The 23474-nt window shown below is 52.1% G+C and overlaps 1 protein-coding gene across 1 annotated transcript in view; it reads left to right on the top strand.

The window, feature by feature from the left end:
* The window catches only part of FSTL4 (follistatin like 4), a 49016-nt gene extending 26029 nt beyond the window's left edge, over window positions 1-22987 (top strand). The window contains exons 4-11 of the mRNA XM_076065610.1: window positions 718-841; window positions 3104-3265; window positions 5061-5195; window positions 5608-5735; window positions 6157-6291; window positions 7539-7646; window positions 11064-11194; window positions 18944-22987. Of these exons, the coding sequence (XP_075921725.1) occupies window positions 718-841; window positions 3104-3265; window positions 5061-5195; window positions 5608-5735; window positions 6157-6291; window positions 7539-7646; window positions 11064-11194; window positions 18944-19991 (1971 nt within the window). The 3' untranslated portion in view covers window positions 19992-22987. The remainder of the gene's footprint in view (window positions 1-717; window positions 842-3103; window positions 3266-5060; window positions 5196-5607; window positions 5736-6156; window positions 6292-7538; window positions 7647-11063; window positions 11195-18943) is intronic.
* Window positions 22988-23474: the final 487 nt, after the last annotated feature.

Below are 23474 nucleotides of genomic sequence, written 5' to 3'. Positions count from 1 at the left end.
ACAAATCATCAAGCTGCAAGGAAACGATCTCTTGCATTAAAACTCGCCATGCGAAATTTGCAAGTGCGCGCATTTTTTATCTTCGCATTTTGCTTTGCCGACCATGCATGTGTGTCAGTTTAACACGTAGGCTTTCGCGACCAATATTATTCATAATAAAGGTTTTTGGGTTAGATCGCGTTATTTCTAAATGTGTCGTAACCCTCCACCACCCGACACGGCCAATCAGCAAAAAAAAGTGTCACGTTGACTAAAGACAAATAATTCACTACTTTAGCCCACCGGTGTGTTGAAGAGTGAATCCACAACATTTACAGTTTGAGTACTGTGACGTTTCGCTGGTAATTACATCCAGCATCATCGGGCAATTCACCAGAATTAATTACATCCAGCATCATCGGGCAATTCGCCAGAATTGCCCGATGATGCTGGATGTAATTACCAGCGAAACGTCGTACTCAAACTGTAAATGTTGTGGATTCACTCTTCAACACACCGGTGGGCTAAAGTAGTGAATTATTTTTCTTTTGTCAACGTGACACTTTTTTTTGCTGATTGGCCGTGTCGGGTGGTGGAGGCTTACGACACATTTATAAATAACGCGATCTAACCCAACAACCTTTATTATGAATGCGTGTGTGTGTTTGCCGGTGGGGCGCTGGTGCCGCTTGAGGCTATAGGGGTTGTGTCGCGCGCCGCGTGGCCCCTGTCGCGCAGGTCGCGAGCGACGGCAGCCACCGCCTCGTCTTTCCCCGCGTGAGCGTCCTGCACGCCGGCACCTACAGCTGCTGCTGTAACAACGCCAGCGGCGGCGGGCAGAGCGTCGCGCTCCTGGTGAGAGGTAACGACCACGCGAAACCCGCCTCCCATCGCCACGCAAGCCCGGCTTGGAGCGCGTGCGGCAGCGCCACGGTGGCCAGATGTTAACTATCACGCCAAGTATACAGGCGGCTTCCTAATAATATCTGTGTGAGTCTCTCTCTCTCTCTCTCTGCTTGTGTGTCTGTCTGTGTGTCTCCGTGTCTGTATTTTGTCTCTCTCCCTCTCTCTCTCTCTCTCTCAAATTTAGCAATCTTTGGAAGAACGTAATCAACCAGGTAGGGTGTTGACTGTTATGTTAGCCGACTCTCTGTGCTGTATTGCATTGTATTTCTAAGTTTACTAGGTTTGTTTTCTCATTCATTCGCACCTGATGATGATTGCTTGTGTTGCAATCGAAACGTCGTATTAGATTGTTATTTAATTTATTTCCACGTGACTTTACCGATAGAACCAAAGAGTATACAGGAGTTTTCTTGGGTTCGATCCCGATCCCGGACGCATGTGTATTTTGGAAGTTTGAATGTTCTCCCCGTGGTCGTGTGGATTTTTCTCCGGCTCTTACGGGTTTTCCCTCCACAATTTAGAAACGTGCGTTTCGAGTATCTGGCTGCCGTATATTTCCACGTGATACGTCGCTTCGTAGAGCTATCATTTGTGGCCAGGTCGCTTCTCAAAAAGAGCGATATAACGCAGTGTGGCCTTACCTGGTGAAATACAAAAAAAAATGTTTTTAGCTTCGCGTTCGCTGCTCGCTGCAGAGGTCCGCGGTTGGAACCTGACAATCTGCCCTGTTTAATACTGCGGCGCTGTGTATTAATCGGAAAAATACGCCCTGTCAATAAGGGGTTACGCATATAAATTATCGCCCCCCACCCCCGCTCCTGGCAATGGAATGCCCGCTTGCAGGCTTTGTATGGCACAGGGACAGCTGCCACTGAGGGTGCCCTTCAAATAGTTTGAGATGAGTTGTGACTTGGGATGCTTTTTTTGAGTTGCTGAGGCTTTTAAGCGAGCGCCCTATGCATAAAAAGCTTGTTATTATTGCAAAGACAGCAAGACACTAGCTTAACATTCATCGGCAAGTTTAGGGCACAATATACTTTCAAGCGTTTAGTTGCGTGGGTTTCCAGTCTGAACCTTGCGAGGGTTTTGAGTTACGAAGGGGTCGCCACTGCGAGACGCACGGGAGCCTGCGACCGTGCGCCGTGTCGGGAGGCCTCAGCGCATCAGAAGGGAATGGTGACAAGAGAGCCGTGGCCGTGGGCCGGTGATGGCCCAGCCGCGCCACCACCTCGACTGTAACCCACTTCCAGCTGCCCGTACATTTATTTTTTATGAAAACGCGTGTGCAAGTGTCCCCCCCGTGTTATATATTCAGAGTGCGATTTGCGCGCAAAGAGAGCACAGAGACTTGCATTCAAAGTTGGCCGTGTGCTTATTTTCATTAGGGGTGGGGGGTTCTCGCTGTTTCTTCGTCCCACTGTATTTCTCTCCGATCGGTCGAATGGAGTCCACTGGCTGTGTGTACCTGTCAGGCCTGAATCGGACAGTGCCGCTGGTGTGATTGCAATGCCGCCGCTCGTAGTGGCTGGTTCAGCTAAACAAATCGTGGCCTTACTAACCTATAAGTTCAGTCTGGGGATTATAAAAAAACGGATTCTTAACAAGAACGGAGCTAGGGGGGGTGACAGGGGTGACATTCTGCGTATAAGTGTACGACACTCGGTCTGGCGGACTCCGTGCAACTGCATTGTCAGAGTGTGTCGCCAACCGATGGCGTCTAGTTCAACAGCCTGACTCTCTAATCATTCTTGAAATTAAAATTTGTTGAATGTCACCCCGGCCTGAAATCCTGGCTCCGCCCCTGATTCTTAACTCTGTGTATCTCACAGAAATGAGCGCTAAACATAAGGTTGCCCCTCTCCCGGTTTGCCTTGGTCAGTCCGGGAATTTACATCGGTATTTTGGTCAAAGGGATTGATATGTATTGAGCTGCGGTGGCACTGCGTTGAACTTTTTCTATAAGACAGATTTCTTCGACCTGGGCTGACTGAGAAATGTGTCCGAACTTGGTCTCCAGCGGAAAAGGTCGCCACGCGAGATTAAAAAAAAAAAAAACAGAACATTTAGAATTGCATTCATTTCGGCCAAAAAGCGGCGTGGGTTGCCAGATATCGAACTGCACCAGCAGAACAGAATTGGTGACATTACGGCCACTGCCTGCGACGGGCCTCTGTGTACGGTGCGTGCTGCGTGCCCGCGTGTGCCGTGCGTGATGCAGTGCCACCGGCCGTGCGCGTCGCGGTGTCGAGCCAGCTGCGAGAGCCAGGCCAGCCCGCGGTCCTGACGTGTCACGCCGATGGGATCCCACGCCCGCGAATCACCTGGTTCAAAAATGGCGAAAAGGTCGTTCCGGATCCGTATCACCACGTCAGCCTGCAAGGTGAGCACGTCGCCGCAAGAGGTCACGCACGGGAGTAGGGGTTTTTGCCACAGCATCGATCTCCACGATGCCAACGGGCGGCAGAGCAAAACTGAATGAGTACGAGATAACAACCGTCTGTTAACAACCGGCTCGCACGTGGTCACAACAACGCCGACCGGTCTGAGGGTCATGTCGAACAGGTTCCTTCTACATCCCCATTTTTTCTGGAAACAAAACCTAGTATCACCGTTTGAGACGAGGCTCAAAAGAAAGCTGTCTCTGGTGTGGACCAATCAGTTTCAAGGACAATGCATATATATTATCAGAGTGTGTTTTTTGTTTGCATTCTGACCACAAGCATTGTGGTTAATGCACACATGATTCCTTGTAAAAGGTTTCAGTTTGGTGTTTTAACATCTTAACACCTGTTTTGTTGCCAGAAAAAAGGGGAAAAAACCCATTATCAGGTTCCTTCTCAAATACTCTTTGCAGTCCTGACTCAGTGATGGAAATCCCACGTTCCTATGGCGGGGCCGAGTCTCCCCACAGGATTAATCACTGTTGACGTACCCACAAAGTGGTGCGTATGTATTGACACCAGTAGGATGATGAGCTGAGCTCTGTGCTCCACCACGTCACAGATTGCACTTGGTCAGCTTAGCACACAAACACAAGAACACCAAAGGTTTGTGTGCTGTTTCTGAAAATTGCAAGATAACAAAAAAATCGTTGTTTTTATAATAATCACAAAAAAACTACTTTACGTCAAACTGTTGATGGTGCTTACAGATTAGGCTTTCCTCAAGAGCATTTATTAAATTAAGGACACCACGGTAAAGCTTTTACCCTCACTGCCAGCGTGGTCCGAGTAAACATGTCAACGTTGGCCCAATGTTCCATGTGAACGTTAGTCCAACGTTCCATGCCAACGTTAGTTCAACGTTCCATGCCAACGTTGGTCCAACGTTCCACGGGCAGGAGCAGCCAACGCACAATGCGAGAAGACCCCGACTATGGCATTCCGGCAGCGTACAGCAGATCATCATTGGCCAGTGGATTAACGCATCCGTTGGATGCGCACCGCCCATCGCCCGAGCGTGTTTACTTTGGCGATGCTTTGCTACCGCAGCACGTGGATGCTCTTTGTCTCCCGCTTATAAATATGTAGATGCGCAAGCAGGGATTAGGTGACCTTCGCCGCTGCTAAGGACCCGTGGCCACAGCCCCTAAATCAAGACTGTACGGCTCAGGGGCCATGAGAGAGACAGCGCCGAGGTCCCGAGTGAGGTTTGCGTTCCTCCGTCGCGTGGAGCCCAGCGGTCTGTGGAGAACCCCATCAGCTGGGGATGTCACGGGATCTGCTGGGACAGAGGCGTCACTGATAATAGGATGACAGATGAGAGGAGATTTAAGTCAGAGCGACTTCGTGCTCAAATGAGCATTGAGGCATTGGTGCTCACCTCCTGTTTATAGCCCTGCAGAGCAAGTATTGAACATTCCATATTTCTATGACGGGGGCGAGTCTGTCCATAGGACAACCGCATGTGACTTTCCCGATGAAGTAGTAATAATTTTAAGGATCCCAGAGCAATGACGGGCTGAGTTAGCCCCAAGCCAGGATTTAAACTTGCAACCTTCCGATTAGGAGCCACTCGCTCTACCGCCGACAACGCGAATGTTGGCACAGAACCACCGGCACGTCGCCAAACCCAAACGAAAACAACCACGGCCGTCCTCCTCGCGGGATTTTTTGTGTAAACTTGCGACGGCGCAGCACGGCGTCCCCGCCAGACGAGCGGCTTTGTCGTTGCAGGCGGCGGCCAGGAGCTGCGCATCGACCGCGTGCGCTACGAGGACACGGCGGCTTACACCTGCCAGGCGCGCAACCCCGCCGGCACACGGCGGCGAATCTCCTCTCTCTTCGTCAAGGACCTCCCTTTCAAGCCACGTAAGCTGCGGCGGACGCGGGGCGATCGCGGTCACCGGGGGGGGGGGGGGGGGTGGGGGGAGGAAGAGAGAGGGGGGGGGGCGGGGAGGTCGCGTCAAGGACGTCGAGTATCGATGGGAGACTTCCTCCTGCGGGGGTGGACAAGATCCCTCGCGGACGTTCAACGCACGAGAGTCGCCCGCGCCGTTGTCGGACGATACGAGTGCCAAAACAAACGAGCGGGCGCTGCGCCTCGTTCGCTCGTTAGCTTCGGGGGGGCGGGGGGGGGGTTGAGAACCGATGTCACCCAGCGCCCGTAATGCCACCGTATTCCCGCCGTTGGCACCGGTGTCGCGACACTTGTCGGCGTCACGTGCGGCGGGAACGTCGTGACCGCGAGCTGCGTTTTTTTGTTGTTGCTGGCGCTGTGCAGGGCCCCCCGCGAGGAGGAACGTGCTCTACGCGTTTGGCGGGGGAGGCGGCTCCGTGTCGCTGCTGGCCCCCGACTCGTGCGACGTCCGCCGTCTCGACCTCGGAGCGGAGGGCGCCGCTCCGCACGCGGTGAGGTTCCCGGCGGCGGCCAACGTCGGTGACGAGCATCTGAACCGGTTTTTTTTGGGCCTGCCCCCTAGGCTCGCTCAGCCTTGAATGAGTAACCGGTATGGTGTGTAAGCATCGACGGTGGGGGAGGCAAAGGCGGCCGGGTGTGGAATCGGCCACCCCACCGCCTTGCTTGCTGTACCGGCCTTCAAAGGTACTCGCCAACAGCACTTGCCCCAACAGTCTGTTCGAGGCTACACAGGGGATCTTTATCTTTGTTCTAAGTGTGTGTGTGTGTGTGTACACGGGACACACACGTGCGTCAGCAGAACAATGCCCATAACCTCGTGCGCGTCGTTTTTGTCCATCACAAGCACTTGCCCCAACAGTCCGGCACAGGCTATACGGGCGACCTTTGCCTTTGCACACTCTTGTGTTGCAGGAGCGGCTCTGCGGAGACGCCGGGGAGTGCCCCTGGGGATCTGCTGTGGTCGTTGCAAACAAATTCATTTTCGTCGCCCAACCGCTGCAGAACCGCGTGGTGGTGGTGGACGTGTTCGCGCAGAAGGCCGTGCAGGTGAGACGCTCCGTCTCCCCCCGAGCGGCGATGCTCGCGCTCGCCATCGCAATGCGTATCAGGGTCACGGTGGCTAGGAGATGTTAACTACTTCGCCTGGGATGCAGGAGGTCGTGGGTTCGATCCCGACCCTGACATCTGTTGTATCTATTTGGCGCTTGCCTGTCTCTACTCTCCGCACGGTCGCGTCGATTTTGCTCCGGGTCCTCCGGTTTTCCCCTCCACATTTGGAAACACGCATCTAGAGTATTTGACTGCTATAAATTTCCACACGATAAGCCCCATCGTTGAGCTATCGTTTGTGGCCAGGTTGGTTTAGAAAAAGAGCTATACAGCTCAGTGGGCGTTACCTGGTAACATCACAAAAATATTGATTTAAAGCTGTCGTGACTGCAGGGATTCATATTCTTGGTTCTTTCGGTAAAGTCACGTAGAAGGGAAAAATAAATAATAAATCAGTAGGCTTACATGACATTGACTTCTCCAAGACATAGGTTCTCTGCAAGCCATCTGGCTACCATGAAAGATTCGTTCATGAGGCTATCCACATATACAAACACAGAGACAATTTCAACCGAGAAGATGGATTCTGGCTTAGCAATCATTGGAAGGATTTGATAAACCATTTCGGGTCTTAATTGATTGTTCACGCTTACGGTGACTTTCAGACAGCATCCATTATTTTCGTCTCCCCCCTCCTCTTTTCTGAACATAGATGGACTCGTCCATCTGATTAACTGCCAAATCGCTCTCCGTGGTGCTAACGTTAAAAAAAACGCCACTTTTTTTCAAATTTTCTTGTTGTGGTTTTCACACCTGATGATGATTGCTTGTGTTGCAGTCGAAACGTCGTGATAATTGTATTGTTTTATATTTTTCTTATTTATTGTTTCCCTTCTACGTGACTTTACCGAAAGAACCAAGAATATTACAAAAACAGTTCTAGTTTAGTGCGCCATCGCGACGCCTAGGGAAAGCGTTGTTATTGCAGCGCATCGGCAAACAAACCACAGCAGTGCACGACTCCGCCTGGGGATCGGCACTCGGTCTCTGCGGCTGAGCTCCCTCCATTCCCCCCCCCCACCCCGGCCGTGCCGCACCCGGGAGTCGCGTGCATTGCGCGGGACCTAGGGACGTCGGCGACCTCTGCTCCTCCGCACCGGTCCGGCGAAAGTCGAGCCCGCGGCGGGCCTTGCGAACTCGCGGTCGAGAAGTTGACGCGGTCCGCGCGCTCCGCGCAATTGCAGATCATCCCTACGGTGCCGTCGCCTGGGCGCCTGGTGTACGAGGCGGCGAGGGATCGCGTCTGGGTCCTGAGCGCCGCTCGCAATCGATCGGCGGGGCAATCTCTGCAGGTGAGGAAGCGACGGCAGCCGTCGCCGCCGGCTGAAGGTCGCGGTGCTCTTGGAGGTCACGGCGCCCGCTTGGAGGCTGCGGGCGAACGAGGGCCCTCCGAGGCAGGGATAGCGTTGTGGCACTGGGGCCCAGGGGTCATTAGGTCCACTGGGAGCTGCTGCTCCCACCTGGCACGGGTTGACAATGCCACTTCCACGTCACGTGTGGTGTTCTGCGTCCACAGCGTATTCAATGCGAAGCAGCCACGAGCTGTCAGGATCAGTGTGAGGGAGTGACAACAACGGTCAACAGATTTGAATTATCGTCCCGTTCCGTTCGATGAGAATGTCCCGCATCCTCTCCCGTCGCGGGCGAACGTGAGACCAAATAGCAGAGACCAGACGGTACACAAAGGGGTACAGTACACAAAAGACACAACTTTAAGTTTTTGGTTAAGTTTGCTTAACCAGGTGAGAATCCAAGAGACCAGGTTAGTCTAATGTGCAAAAGTTACCTGAGTCACCAAGTTGAAAACTAAAGACTAAGCTTTTTTTAAAAAATGTTTTATCAGGTAAGGCTCACTGAACTATACAGCTCTCTTTTCAAATAAATAGCTCAACGATGTGGCTTATCACGTGAACATTTATAACAGCCAAATACTCTTGACAAAAGCAACAACATAAAAACAAGTACAACAATGAAGCAGACAGAAATCAGAGCGATGACAACCGAATGTATTTAAACAAAGTATCTGAAAAGACAAATTATGGTGCATGACAAGTAAAGACGAGAGTGGGAGAAGCGGTAGCTCACAGCGCAGCCACGTCACTGCAAACCACGTGAGACAAAGGAGACAGCAGGTAATTCCAGGCCCACGTGCAGTGAGAGCATAAAAAAAAACCCGAATCTGAATAAATCTTCTCACTGCACCTTAAGTAGTTTCGGCAAGAGCGCATCTCATCTCCTTCCTGTTCTGCTCTGCACTGCACCTTGTTACATTTTTAATGCAATCCCCGCCGTAGTTATCTCGTAAAATGGAGAAAGCGTCGACCATCTCGGGTGTTCCCGAAGGCGCCCCGTTGTAAATGAATTGCGGTCAATGATCGCTGAGAACTTTGACAGAACAGGCTGCGATGTTCGACCACAAAGATAAAGGTGAGAGACAGCAAGAGAGAGAAAAGTAATCTACAACAAGTTCCACGAACGAAAAGGTAAGCCATTTGTTGGAGGGAGAGAAATTGGAAAACACAACAGGGTTGTTGATTGTCGATGGAGTGGGGTGGGGGTCAAGGCGATGACATGAGAGAGAGAGCGGCAAAGAGAGAGAGAGCGGCATGGAGCGCTTTTGGAAGACCGCATTTTGATCACGAGCGATGGGGCCTAAACAAGAACGTCCCTGGGCCGGTGGATGTTACCTGCTGTGACATACGGATCCGAAATGCTGACCCCCCCCCCACCCCCCGATGAAGAAGATTTAATAAGAGCTGAAGAGTACACAACAAAAAACAACAACCGCCATTCACCAAGTGGCGGTGACGTCACCACGGCGCTTGTGCCAGGCTATGTGCACGTTAAGGCCACGTGAAGTGTCGAACACCCGCAGGCAGGATGTCACGGGACAGACACAGCAGGTGCCATGGGTTGACTGATTGAGATGACTGACTGGTGCACCACCTGTACCCCATACTGTGCCAAGAGTACACACACGCACACAAAGACACAAAGATCCCCCGTCCAACCTTAACATACTGTTGGGGCAAGTGCTGTTAGCGACCACCTATGAAGGCCAGAACAGCACACGAGGGGGTGGGTCGCCAGCACCACACCCAACCGCTTTTGTCTCTCTAGTGGCGATATTTGAGGCTGAGTCAACCTAGGGGAGGCCCAGGACCGGTTCAGATAATCGTCACCGATGTTTGCCGTGGGCGGGAATCGAACTCGGGTCGCCAGGTTCGTAGCGCAGCGCGCTAACCGCTACACTACCGCACCCACACACACACGCGCGCACATTGAGAGAGGCATGATGGAAATTCAACGGAGCGACTAGAAGGAGGAAATCCACGGATCAGAGGTCAAATGCAAATTGGAGGAGCCCGCGGTTGACTGTTTAAAGAGCGGGAAGGCGTGATGATGGCCGTCGGTTGAGACGCTTGATGGGACGGCGGCCGTTCCGTCAAAAAACACGAGCCTCACATCACAGCTGATTTGTTACTTCCCAGACTGCCAACAATCCTGGGAATTTAAAAAAAAAATAATCATCACCAACTCGGTTGAGTCGTGCACATAAATCATCTTCACTCCTCAACTACATTCGCTCGCTTAAGTTGTTCCCTGGTTCGAGACTCTCGCCGCGAACCGCGAGTCCTTCGTCTCGACGCGAATCGGCCTCGGGGAGGGACCCAGGGACCGGTTCAGACAGTCGTCACCGGCGTTCGGCCGTGAGCGGGAATCGAACTCCGGTCACCGGGGTTCTTAGCGCGGGATCGCGCGCACGCATGCAGGCGAGGGATGTGCAGGGCGGTGTGTGGGTGCAGCGGCGCAGACAGCAGCATCTCTCTCGGTGATCGATGCACTTCATAAGCCCGGCCACACATTTCACGCTGGATGTATCCCTCTTGAAATGTCAGCGGTGCCCTTTTTTCTTCTTATTTATTTGTTGTGTATATAGACTCCGTGGCGTGTCGGTCATTGGGGTTGTGCGAACGTACTTTTTCAGCACCGGTGACGATTATGTGAAGCGGTCCTGGGCCTCCTCTGGGTCGGCTCAGCGCTCAAATGAGTGCCTGGTGCGATGTGGGAACATCCGTCACAACGGAAACAAAGGCGGTCGGGCGTGGTGCTGACCACCAACCCCCTCGTGTGCCGTCCCTGCCTTCATAGGTGCTCGCTAACAGCACTTGCCCCTACAGTCTGTTAAGGCTATAGGGGGGATCTTTGTCTTTGTGACGGTACTTCATCGCACAGGGCACTGTGGGTTGGTAAAGGGAGGTCTGAGACCAGTTCAGGTTTCACTCCCCCCCTCCTGAGTTTACTATGGCCAGGCTCACGGTTCAGTGCGCTAATCGCTGTGCATTCATTCACTTTGCAGTCCTTCTGAACGACACGGTGTTAAATATTCAAATCTGATTTTAATTGTATTTTAAACACAGTTGCTGAGCATGGGCCCATAGGTCCAAAACGCCAAACGTCCCGCAACAAACCGAACACCGTCAAAGTTCTAATAGATACAACGTTTACACATTTGTGGAAACTGAGCAAGGTTATGATCACAGCCTGGGGAGAAGAGACGACGGGAGGAGGGAATTCCCTCGGGAAGAAGCAGCAGCAGCAGCAGGAGGAAAGAGACGGCGAGGTGACCTGCAAATCGTGCGACGCTCGCGGTTGACGAAGCTCTCGCCAGCGCAGTTAGGCGATATCCCGCGGCGCTGTGTCGGCAGGTCATCCACGAGGCCACCAGCGGTGGCAGCGGCCACGGCAGCGGCCGTGTCAGCGAGACGCTGCCGGGCACCGCCTGCACGTCCCTGGGCGACCTCCACATCCCCTCGTCCCCCCTCCTCCCCGCGGCACGGTGAGCCCACACCTCCAACCCCCCACCTCCAACCCCCACCTCCAACCCCCCACCTCCAACCCCTACCTCCAACCCCCCACCTCCAATCCCCCACCTCCAACCCCCCACCTCCAACCCCCCCACCTCCAACCCCCCACCTCCAACCCCCCACCTCCAACCCCTCACCTCCAACCCCCACCTCCAACCCCCCACCTCCAACCCCCCACCTCCAACCCCCCCACCTCCAACCCCCCCACCTCCAACCCCCCACCTCCAACCCCCACCTCCAACCCCCACCTCTAACCCCCCACCTCCAACCCCCCACCTCCAACCCCCACCTCCAACCCCCACCTCTAACCCCCCACCTCCAACCCCCACCTCCAACCCCCACCTCCAACTCCCACCTCCAACCCCCCACCTCCAATCCCCCACCTCCAACCCCCCACCTCCAACCCCCACCTCCAACCCCCCACCTCCAACCCCTCACCTCCAACCCCCACCTCCAACCCCCCACCTCCAACCCCCCACCTCCAACCCCCCCACCTCCAACCCCCCCACCTCCAACCCCCCACCTCCAACCACCACCTCCAACCCCCACCTCTAACCCCCCACCTCCAACCCCCCACCTCCAACCCCCACCTCCAACCCCCACCTCTAACCCCCCACCTCCAACCCCCACCTCCAACCCCCACCTCCAACTCCCACCTCCAACCCCCCACTTCCAATCCCCCACCTCCAACCCCCCACCTCCAACCCCCACCTCCAACCCCCCACCTCCAACCCCCACCTCCAACCCCCACCTCCAACTCCCACCTCCAACCCCCCACCTCCAACCCCCCACCTCCAACCCCCCCACCTCCAACCCCCCACCTCCAACCCCCCACCTCCAACCCCTCACCTCCAACCCCCACCTCCAACCCCCCACCTCCAACCCCCCCACCTCCAACCCCCCACCTCCAACCCCCCACCTCCAACCCCCCACCTCCAACCCCCACCTCCAACCCCCCACCTCCAACCCCCCACCTCCAACCCCCCCACCTCCAACCCCCCACCTCCAACCCCCCACCTCCAACCCCCACCTCCAACCCCCCACCTCCAACCCCTACCTCCAACCCCCCACCTCCAATCCCCCACCTCCAACCCCCCACCTCCAACCCCCCCACCTCCAACCCCCCACCTCCAACCCCCCACCTCCAACCCCTCACCTCCAACCCCCACCTCCAACCCCCCACCTCCAACCCCCCACCTCCAACCCCCCCACCTCCAACCCCCCCACCTCCAACCCCCCACCTCCAACCCCCACCTCCAACCCCCACCTCTAACCCCCCACCTCCAACCCCCCACCTCCAACCCCCACCTCCAACCCCCACCTCTAACCCCCCACCTCCAACCCCCACCTCCAACCCCCACCTCCAACTCCCACCTCCAACCCCCCACCTCCAATCCCCCACCTCCAACCCCCCACCTCCAACCCCCACCTCCAACCCCCCACCTCCAACCCCCACCTCCAATCCCCCACCTCCAACCCCCCACCTCCAACCCCCACCTCCAACCCCCCACCTCCAACCCCCACCTCCAACCCCCACCTCCAACCCCCCACCTCCAACCCCCTCACCTCCAACTCCCACCTCCAACCCCCCACCTCCAATCCCCCACCTCCAACCCCCCACCTCCAACCCCCACCTCCAACCCCCCACCTCCAACCCCCCACCTCCAACCCCCACCTCCAACTCCCACCTCCAACCCCCCACCTCCAACCCCCCACCTCCAACCCCCCCACCTCCAACCCCCCACCTCCAACCCCCCACCTCCAACCCCTCACCTCCAACCCCCACCTCCAACCCCCCACCTCCAACCCCCCACCTCCAACCCCCCACCTCCAACCCCCACCTCCAACCCCCCACCTCCAACCCCCCACCTCCAACCCCCCCACCTCCAACCCCCCACCTCCAACCCCCACCTCCAATCCCCCACCTCCAACCCCCACCTCTAACCCCCCACCTCCAACCCCCACCTCCAACCCCCCACCTCCAACCCCCCACCTCCAACCCCCCACCTCCAACCCCCACCTCCAACCCCCCACCTCCAACCCCCCACCTCCAACCCCCCACCTCCAACCCCCCACCTCCAACCCCCCACCTCCAACCCCCACCTCCAACCCCCCACCTCCAACCCCCCACCTCCAACCCCCCCACCTCCAACCCCCACCTCCAACCCCCCACCTCCAACCCCCACCTCCAACCCCCCACCTCCAACCCCCACCTCCAACCCCCCACCTCCAACCCCCCACCTCCAACCCCCCCACCTCCAACCCCCCACCTCCAACCCCCACCTCCAACCCCCCCCCCCCTCTAACCCCCACCTGCACCCCCCCCGCCCCCCTCTCTGACCCCGAACTGGTGACTGCCGCGTGCCCTGCCCGCCTCTGGGTGCCGAGCAGAGGGGGCAGCGCCAACACCGCGTCGCCATCAACATCCACGGGGAAATTAAACGGGGGCCCTTCACTCGGATGGGCGCCGACACTCTCACTCGCAGGCAGCGAGCAAATAAACACGGCCATTCTAATAAAGACACCACGGAGACACCATCGCCTCCATTCCCACTTCGCTGTCCGTAGAGAAGTTTACCAAATGGGGGGGTGAGTGGATCGTGGGCGAGATGCAGCAGAGCGTGGCATGGACATGCTCATGGGCACCAGAAAGCACTCTCCCGACTCGCGTATTGGGATACATCTGACCCGGCGTCTCTCTGTGTGTAGTTTGCACGTTGTCTCTGTGTGGAGTTGTTTGTACATTTCTCTGTGTGCGGAGTTTGTATGTTTCTGTGTGTCTGTGTGGAGTTTGTGTGTTTCTGTGTGTCCGTGTGGAGTTTGTATGTTCTCTCTGTGTGTGTAGTTTGTATGTTCTGTGTGTAGTTTGTATGTTCTCTCTCTGTGTGTAGTTTGTATGTTCTATGTGTGTAGTTTGTATGTTCTCTCTCTGTGTGTGTAGTTTGTATGTTCTCTCTATCTGTGTAGTTTGTATGTTCTCTCTGTGTGTGTAGTTTGTATGTTCTCTCTGTGTGTGTAGTTTGTATGTTCTCTCTGTGTGTAGAGTTTGTATGTTCTCTCTGTGTGTAGTTTGTATGTTCTATCTGTGTGTGTAGTTTGTATGTTCTCTGTGTGTGTAGTTTGTATGTTCTCTCTCTGTGTGTAGTTTGTATGTTCTATCTGTGTGTAGTTTGTATGTTCTCTCTGTGTGTGGAGTTTGTATGTTCTCTCTGTGTGTAGTTTGTATGTTCTATCTGTGTGTGTAGTTTGTGTGTTCTCTCTGTGTGTAGTTTGTATGTTCTCTCTCTCTGTGTAGTTTGTATGTTCTCTCTGTGTAGTTTGTATGTTCCCTCTCTGTGTGTAGTTTGTATGTTCTCTCTCTGTGTGTAGTTTGTATGTTCTCTCTCTGTGTGTAGTTTGTATGTTCTCTCTGTGTAGTTTGTATGTTCTCTCTCTGTGTGGAGTTTGTATGTTCTCTCTGTGTGTGTAGTTTGTATGTTCTCTCTGTGTGTGTAGTTTGTGTGTTCTCTCTCTGTGTGTAGTTTGTATGTTCTCTCTCTGTGTGTAGTTTGTATGTTCTCTCTCTGTGTGTGTAGTTTGTATGTTCTCTCTGTGTGTGTAGTTTGTATGTTCTCTCTCTGTGTGCGTAGTTTGTATGTTCTCTGTGTGTGTAGTTTGTATGTTCTCTCTGTGTGTGTAGTTTGTATGTTCTCTCTCTGTGTGTGTAGTTTGTATGTTCTCTCTCTGTGTAGTTTGTATGTTCTCTCTCTGTGTGTACTGTGTATGTTCTCTGTGTGTGTGTAGTTTGTATGTTCTATCTCTGTGTAGTTTGTATGTTCTCTCTCTCTGTGTAGTTTGTATGTTCTCTCTCTGTGTAGTTTGTATGTTCTCTCTGTGTGTAGTTTGTATGTTCTCTCTGTGTAGTTTGTATGTTCTCTCTGTGTGTAGTTTGTATGTTCTCTCTCTGTGTGTAGTTTGTATGTTCTCTCTCTGTGTGTAGTTTGTATGTTCTCTCTGTGTAGTTTGTATGTTCTCTCTCTGTGTGGAGTTTGTATGTTCTCTCTGTGTATGTAGTTGGTATGTTCTCTCTGTGTGTGTAGTTTGTGTGTTCTCTCTCTGTGTGTAGTTTGTATGTTCTCTCTCTGTGTGTAGTTTGTATGTTCTCTCTCTGTGTGTGTAGTTTGTATGTTCTCTCTGTGTGTGTAGTTTGTATGTTCTCTCTCTGTGTGTGTAGTTTGTATGTTCTCTGTGTGTGTAGTTTGTATGTTCTCTCTGTGTGTGTAGTTTGTATGTTCTCTCTCTGTGTGTGTAGTTTGTATGTTCTCTCTCTGTGTAGTTTGTATGTTCTCTCTCTGTGTGTACTGTGTATGTTCTCTCTGTGTGTGTAGTTTGTATGTTATATCTCTGTGTAGTTTGTATGTTCTCTCTCTCTGTGTAGTTTGTATGTTCTCTCTCTGTGTAGTTTGTATGTTCTCTCTCTGTGTGTGGAGTTTGTATGTTCTCTCTCTGTGTGTAGTTTGTATGTTCTCTCTCTGTGTGTGGAGTTTGTATATTCTCTCTCTGTGTGTAGTTTGTATGTTCTCTCTCTGTGTGTAGTTTGTATGTTCTCTCTCTGTGTGTAGTTTGTATGTTCTCTCTCTGTGTGTAGTTTGTATGTTCTCTCTGTGTAGTTTGTATGTTCTCTCTCTGTGTGGAGTTTGTATGTTCTCTCTGTGTGTGTAGTTTGTATGTTCTCTCTGTGTGTGTAGTTTGTGTGTTCTCTCTCTGTGTGTAGTTTGTATGTTCTCTCTCTGTGTGTAGTTTGTATGTTCTCTCTCTGTGTGTGTAGTTTGTATGTTCTCTCTGTGTGTGTAGTTTGTATGTTCTCTCTCTGTGTGTGTAGTTTGTATGTTCTCTGTGTGTGTAGTTTGTATGTTCTCTCTGTGTGTGTAGTTTGTATGTTCTCTCTCTGTGTGTGTAGTTTGTATGTTCTCTCTCTGTGTAGTTTGTATGTTCTCTCTCTGTGTGTACTGTGTATGTTCTCTGTGTGTGTGTAGTTTGTATGTTCTATCTCTGTGTAGTTTGTATGTTCTCTCTCTCTGTGTAGTTTGTATGTTCTCTCTCTGTGTAGTTTGTATGTTCTCTCTGTGTGTAGTTTGTATGTTCTCTCTGTGTAGTTTGTATGTTCTCTCTGTGTGTAGTTTGTATGTTCTCTCTCTGTGTGTAGTTTGTATGTTCTCTCTCTGTGTGTAGTTTGTATGTTCTCTCTGTGTAGTTTGTATGTTCTCTCTCTGTGTGGAGTTTGTATGTTCTCTCTGTGTATGTAGTTGGTATGTTCTCTCTGTGTGTGTAGTTTGTGTGTTCTCTCTCTGTGTGTAGTTTGTATGTTCTCTCTCTGTGTGTAGTTTGTATGTTCTCTCTCTGTGTGTGTAGTTTGTATGTTCTCTCTGTGTGTGTAGTTTGTATGTTCTCTCTCTGTGTGTGTAGTTTGTATGTTCTCTGTGTGTGTAGTTTGTATGTTCTCTCTGTGTGTGTAGTTTGTATGTTCTCTCTCTGTGTGTGTAGTTTGTATGTTCTCTCTCTGTGTAGTTTGTATGTTCTCTCTCTGTGTGTACTGTGTATGTTCTCTCTGTGTGTGTAGTTTGTATGTTATATCTCTGTGTAGTTTGTATGTTCTCTCTCTCTGTGTAGTTTGTATGTTCTCTCTCTGTGTAGTTTGTATGTTCTCTCTCTGTGTGTGGAGTTTGTATGTTCTCTCTCTGTGTGTAGTTTGTATGTTCTCTCTCTGTGTGTGGAGTTTGTATATTCTCTCTCTGTGTGTAGTTTGTATGTTCTCTCTCTGTGTGTAGTTTGTATGTTCTCTCTCTGTGTGTGTAGTTTGTATGTTCTCTCTGTGTGTAGTTTGTATGTTCTCTCTCTGCGTGTGTAGTTTGTATGTTCTGTGTGTGTAGTTTGTATGTTCTCTCTGTGTGTAGTTTGTATGCTCTCTCTCTGTGTGTGTAGTTTGTATGTTCTGTGTGTGTAGTTTGTATGTTCTCTCTGTGTGTGTAGTTTGTATGTTCTCTCTGTGTGTGTAGTTTGTATGTTCTCTCTCTGTGTGTAGTTTGTATGTTCTCTCTGTGTGTAGTTTGTATGTTCTCTCTCTGTGTGTGGAGTTTGTATGTTCTCTCTCTGTGTGTAGTTTGTATGTTCTCTCTCTGTGTGTGGAGTTTGTATATTCTCTCTCTGTGTGTAGTTTGTATGTTCTCTCTCTGTGTGTAGTTTGTATGTTCTCTCTCTGTGTGTGTAGTTTGTATGTTCTCTCTGTGTGTAGTTTGTATGTTCTCTCTCTGTGTGTGTAGTTTGTATGTTCTGTGTGTGTAGTTTGTATGTTCTCTCTGTGTGTGTAGTTTGTATGTTCTCTCTCTGTGTGTAGTTTGTATGTTCTCTCTGTGTGTAGTTTGTATGTTCTGTGTGTGTAGTTTGTATGTTCTCTCTCTGTGTGTAGTTTGTATGTTCTCTCTCTCTGTGTGTAGTTTGTATGTTCTCTCTGTGTGTGTAGTTTGTATGTTCTCTCTCTGTGTGTAGTTTGTATGTTCTCTGTGTGTGTAGTTTGTATGTTCTCTCTGTGTGTAGTTTGTATGTTCTCTGTGTGTGTAGTTTGTATGTTCTCTCTGTGTGTAGTTTGTCTGTTCTCTGTGTGTGTGTAGTTTGTATGTTCTCAGTGTGTGTAGTTTGTATGTTCTCTCTGTGTGTAGTTTGTCTGTTCTCTGTGTGTGTGTAGTTTGTATGTTCTCAGTGTGTGTAGTTTGTATGTTCTCTGTGTGTGTGTAGTTTGTATGTTCTCAGTGTGTGTAGTTTGTATGTTCTCTCTGTGTGTAGTTTGTCTGTTCTCTGTGTGTGTGTAGTTTGTATGTTCTCTCTCTGTGTGTGGAGTTTGTATATTCTCTCTCTGTGTGTAGTTTGTATGTTCTCTCTCTGTGTGTGTGTAGTTTGTCTGTTCTCTGTGTGTGTGTAGTTTGTATGTTCTCAGTGTGTGTAGTTTGTATGTTCTCTGTGTGTGTGTAGTTTGTATGTTCTCTGTGTGTGTAGTTTGTATGTTCTCTGTGTGTGTAGTTTGTATGTTCTCTCTATCCCTGTTCTGCATGGTTTGTCTGCTGGGTCCTCGGTTTCCTCCCATGGACGACAAAACCCCACACTGCAAATTACTCCGTTGGCATCACACACGGCGAGCAGCAGCAGCAGCAGCATTGCCCCCTGCTGCGAAAACTTGGCAAGATCCTTGCCCACCCACCCCCCTGAAAGAGAGTCTTGAGGCTCCGTGACGCCGTCCTGGCTCAAGAAGCGTAACAATAATAATCATCATGTGTCTGTGTTGTTAATCAATCCAGCCCTACAGGTAGCATGTTGGACATGCCTCTGTTAAACCGACAGCATTCAATTATTACGCAGGGCGTGTTCAAGACCGGTGCACGAGGTGCGATATCATCAAACAAAACAGAAGCCGTCAACGATCGCATTCATTGGGAGGTGTAAATTAATTTAACTCTCGGGAGCGTGTTGTCACTTGACGAGGCTGATTGGTATTAGCAGGGGTATTGTACAGACCCTTACTACCGGACATCCGGTGAAACTACCGGACATCTTTGACGAAAGAGCCTCACGGCTCATCGGATTCCTCCAGTGCCAAACATTACTCGGCCTCCGAGCCCCGCCGCCGGGCATCATCGTCCCGCGTGCGGCCTCCGCCGACGTCGCGCCGCGTTCTGGGTGAACGGCCGCAGGTTCGGGCTCCTCGCCTGCTCCCGGCGGCCGCTCCTCTACAAGGTGGACCTGCTGCGCCTGCGGCTGGCGCGGCGCGTGAGCCTCGCGCCCTGGGGCTGCGCGCCGCGCGCCATCGCCTTCTCGCCGCGCGGCGCGCGCTACGTCGTGGCGTGCGCCGCCGCCGCCCCCGCCGGAGCCGCCGGAGCCGCGAGCCGCCGGCGCCGCGGCGCGCCGTTCCCGCAGCTCGTGCTGGACGGCGTGACGGACGCGGTGGTGGGGCGCAACGGCGGGGCGGCCGGAACGCCCCACGTCTCTCCCGACGGACGCCACGTCGTCAGCGTGGCGAGCGAGCGTTCGTCGCGGCCGTCGCCGCGGACCCGTCGCTCCGGGAGCCCCGAAGCGAGCTCCGCGAAGAGCCGGAGCGCCGGCGGCGGCGCATCTCGGCCGGCGCCGTGCGATCCCGACGGCGCGGGTGACTTCGCGCGCACCAACCCACTGCGCGCTTCCTGCGCTCATCGCTCGGGAAGCATCGTGCACGTGCAGACCTTGTCCGCCGCGGGGGAAACCGTGGAGTGGTTTGTGTTGCACACGCGGCTGGCCGTCTCTGGGGTGCTGTTCCAGCCAGCGAGGAGGCCCGGGTCCGGCTACAACGTCTACGTCGGACTCAGAGATCGGCCGGACCTGCTCCTCATCGAGCCACAAACAGGAAATTGGAGTTTCATTTCAACGGGCAAATTCGTGCGGAAAAACCCAGCGCACGGCCAAAGAACTGCAGGGGTAAACATAAGGGAGACCATTGACGCGGGGGAACTCCAGCAGGACCCGTTGAAGCATTTCTCTCATTCGTTGCCAGTGCTGGAGGGGTTGAGAATTGGCCGAGGGGCCGCAGCAGCGAGGCAGACATTGGCGGCCGAGTGGCAGCTCGTGGACAGTGGCCTGTTTGGGCAGCACCTTCTCCGCTGGGGCCAAAAAAGTCTCCTCGTGCTGGAAGCGGATCCGTGGAGGGTGAGCTGCTGGCTGTCCTGGAAGGATGTTCCCGACACCGTCGTCTGGGTTGCAGAAGACTAGAAGACGGCGAGCAGTGAAACCGAGACCTTTCTTGTCGTTGGGGGATTCAGTGTAGATACATTTAAAATCAATGATATACAGGTACTGTAATATACTCGGTAACTGGTGACACGCTTTTAATGGGAGTGTAATATTTGTAACTCTCGCCATGTCATCATGTTATTGTACATGGTGTGCGCTGCCACTGCACAGCAACTGCACACAGAGGTCACAACCGGAGCAGCGCTTCGTGTCGGGGAATGGCCCCCGGAAGGTGATAACGCAGAACGACTTCCGAAGACGCTTCGATCAAGCCTCTGGCACAGCAGCATGAACACGGAATTAAACAACAACTCAACGCATCGGACTATAACAATGCGGCCTTCCAAGGGGGAAAAAATGTAGATGGGAAAGAGCAAAGTTTCAGGCGATGGCCCTTAGAGCACCAAAGACGCATAAAAGCAAATACGTGCTATGAACAAATACGTGCTATGAACAATTGCCAATTGCCCGATGCGTCGCCTGTTGTATATGTTTTTGTTTGTAAGGCCACAGTGTCGTTGAGGATTTGCATTGTCTGCGGCTGTACACCACTTACAACGCAGGCGGGTGCTTCCCTTTCACGCGCGTGAAAGGGCATGGCCATCTGAAACCCCCCACGTGACCTACAGTCGAGTGCATTTGCTCCATGTGACTCCAGACTCGCGCTGTCCCTGCGTAATGTACCACTTGCTTTTACAGATTCAATTGGACACTGCGTCTTCCTGACTGAGCATAAGTCTGCAAGGCAGAGAGAGAGAGAGAGGCCGGTTGCACTGCAGTACCTGTTTGTGTGTACATATAAAGCACGGGGTTTTATTGAGGACTAAACGCTTTGCACGACTGTGCTCTCTCTCTCTGATGGGTGTTTTCAATTCTGCTGGTTCACATTGGCCTGGAATTACGTATGGATAGCAGATTCAAATAGAATTCACATGGGTGCTGAGATATGTAAAGGAAAGCTCATTTATTACCCCCAGAATGCTCCACTGCAGCACTCGCTGAGGGTTTTCTTTTACGTCTTAGTGCCCGGAGATGGAATTAACCAAACGGGTGACGTGATTTGTTTCGGATTTTTTTTTTTAACGAAGGTTGAAAGCGTTCATGAATATTAGCACTCTGCTGTTGTGTGGCGGGAGGGCACGACACCTCTCGTCAAGATGATCCAACACGAACGGTTGGACGAACGGTTGAGTTGCCAAGAGGGACATTTCACGGAAGACTCGCCCTATTAATGGAAGGGTCGCCGAAAATTGTTGCCCAACAAAGCCAGCGCTATGAGGATGATCCTTTGCCGTGATGGTGCATTGGCGTCATCTCGCACCGTCACGCGGCACGCGCAATATGACACCACTTCGATGTGCATCTTGAAACACAACGCTGTTATCGATAAATGGATATGCATGAGGACTCATGTATGTTGGAAAACATTTACAGAATTCGTGATAATTACTTGGTTACAGCCACTGGGCTAGCCAGTGGGGAGGGGGGGGGGTGATATCTTTGGGGTTTATTAGTAATAAATCGGCATTTTGCGACCCCCACTGCCACTGTGTAGCATATTATGACGTGCCAGGGACTATATGAGATGATAGGACAGTAGTCTGAGTCCATAATTGGCAATAAGTAACGACAAAGCAGTTATAAGTGACTCACAGAATTGTGCGCGGTTGCGTATAGAGTACACGACTTCCCTTCAGCGAGCGCGATGCCGATCACACTACACGGTTCGAATTCTACCCTCGATCGATGGCTGCGTCATCGCCGCACACGCGTCGAATAAAAAGCAAGGGACAAGTCCTTACTTGACTAACAACTCCTTACTTACTAACAACTCCTTACTCACTAACAAGTCCTTACTTACTAACAACTCCTCTCTCTCATTTTTCATTGCTGGAGGGGTTGCCCCCCCCCTACCTGAAAATCCTGGCTGCGCCATTGGTTACATCCATTGGCAATCGGGCTGAGATCATAACTTTGCTGCATTCGAGAACCAGGCCTAATCAGACGTGAAGGCGCGCCACGGTAGCGGGATGTTAACTACCTCGCCTGGTATATAGGAGGAGGTCGTGGGTTCGAACCCGACCCTGACGCCTGCTGCTGTATATTTGGAGTTTGCATGTTCTCCACGTTGTCGCGTGGATTTTTCTCCGGGTCCTCCGGGGTTTCCCTCCACATTTAGAAACACGCGTTTAGAGTATTTGGCTGCTATAAATGTCCGATTGATAAGCCACTTCGTTGAGTTATCATTTGTAGCCAAGTCGCGTCTGAGAAAGAGCTGTATCGTTCAGTGGGGTTTACCGGGTAAAAAAAAGAATAGAAAGCATCGCATTGAAACTTGGGTTTCTTATCAGTGTAAGCTCAGTTGTTGAGACGCAGGTGCTGGCCCTGTAAGCTGCTGAGCCTCCCTCTCACTGTAGGCTGATTGTGCGAGCTGATATCCTTCACTGCCACTGAGAATCCCCATTGATTGGGAGAGGTGTGAGCTGCCCCGGGAACAAAGTGCACATTCTCGACGCTGCCAATGTTGTCTCGAAAAAAATGTTGTCTCAAACAAATGGCTCTTGTTTGTATAGTCGGGCTGTTCTCTGTAACACTTCTGGGCAAAGTTTCTGGCTTGCAGTTGCCACGCTATTTTATTGTTGGAAAGTTTCAAAAGGGCCCCGATGTTTCTGGCTGTCGCACGTAAATAGCTTCGGAACGTTTTGCATTTCCCACGATCATTCGCTGTCAAAGTAAACTTTGCGTTCGTTTTCATTGAGGGTTCATTGTGCATCTGAACGCGGTGGTGGCTCTGCCTGAATTACGTCTTTCCATGCACAACCCCGTGACAGAATGGCCACGTTCTTCGTTTCTGATTGCACTAGAATGGATTTGAAATGTTCAGATTCTTGTTTTATGCATACTTATTGTTTACACTTGTACAGAGACCGGTTATTTTTCATGTACGGTATTCATTAAAACAATGTCAACTGGAATATCCCGTGAGATGGAAAATGTAATTTGCATGGGCGGCCCAGGATGTTTAAAGTGGATGGGTAATTCAGCCAGGTGGCTCAACGGTGGAGGAAGCGGCCCACAATTGGAAAGGTTGCGCGTTCAAATCCTGGCTGAAGGTTGACTCAGCCCATCACCTATCACCTCCGGGTTCGACAAAAAATAGGTACCGCTTTGTGGGAAAAGTCAACAATGGTTGCCCTACGGATAGACCCACCCCGGCCGCACACAGATGTGGAATGCTCCGCTTACTAGGTCAGGACTGTAAACAGGAGATGAACAATTACTCATTCGAACAGCAGGAGACCACTTTGGCTGGCTTCGATGGACAGGCAGGGGTTGTAACACCAGCCCCGCGAGACCCTTACTGGCCCACAACTCCGCGGGTTCTGAGCTCTAACTCTTAACGCCTCCCCCACCCCTCCCCACGCTCAAAGTGGACACCTTTATTAATTTATTTTCAGTATT

This window comes from Petromyzon marinus, chromosome 8 (genome assembly GCF_048934315.1).
Source record: "Petromyzon marinus isolate PM22_M1 ecotype Great Lakes invasive population chromosome 8, UKy_Petmar_22M1.pri1.0, whole genome shotgun sequence".
In the NCBI taxonomy this organism is placed as follows: domain Eukaryota; kingdom Metazoa; phylum Chordata; class Hyperoartia; order Petromyzontiformes; family Petromyzontidae; genus Petromyzon; species Petromyzon marinus.
Note: the sequence above shows the minus strand (reverse complement) of the source record. Positions and strands in the feature narration are given on the sequence as shown.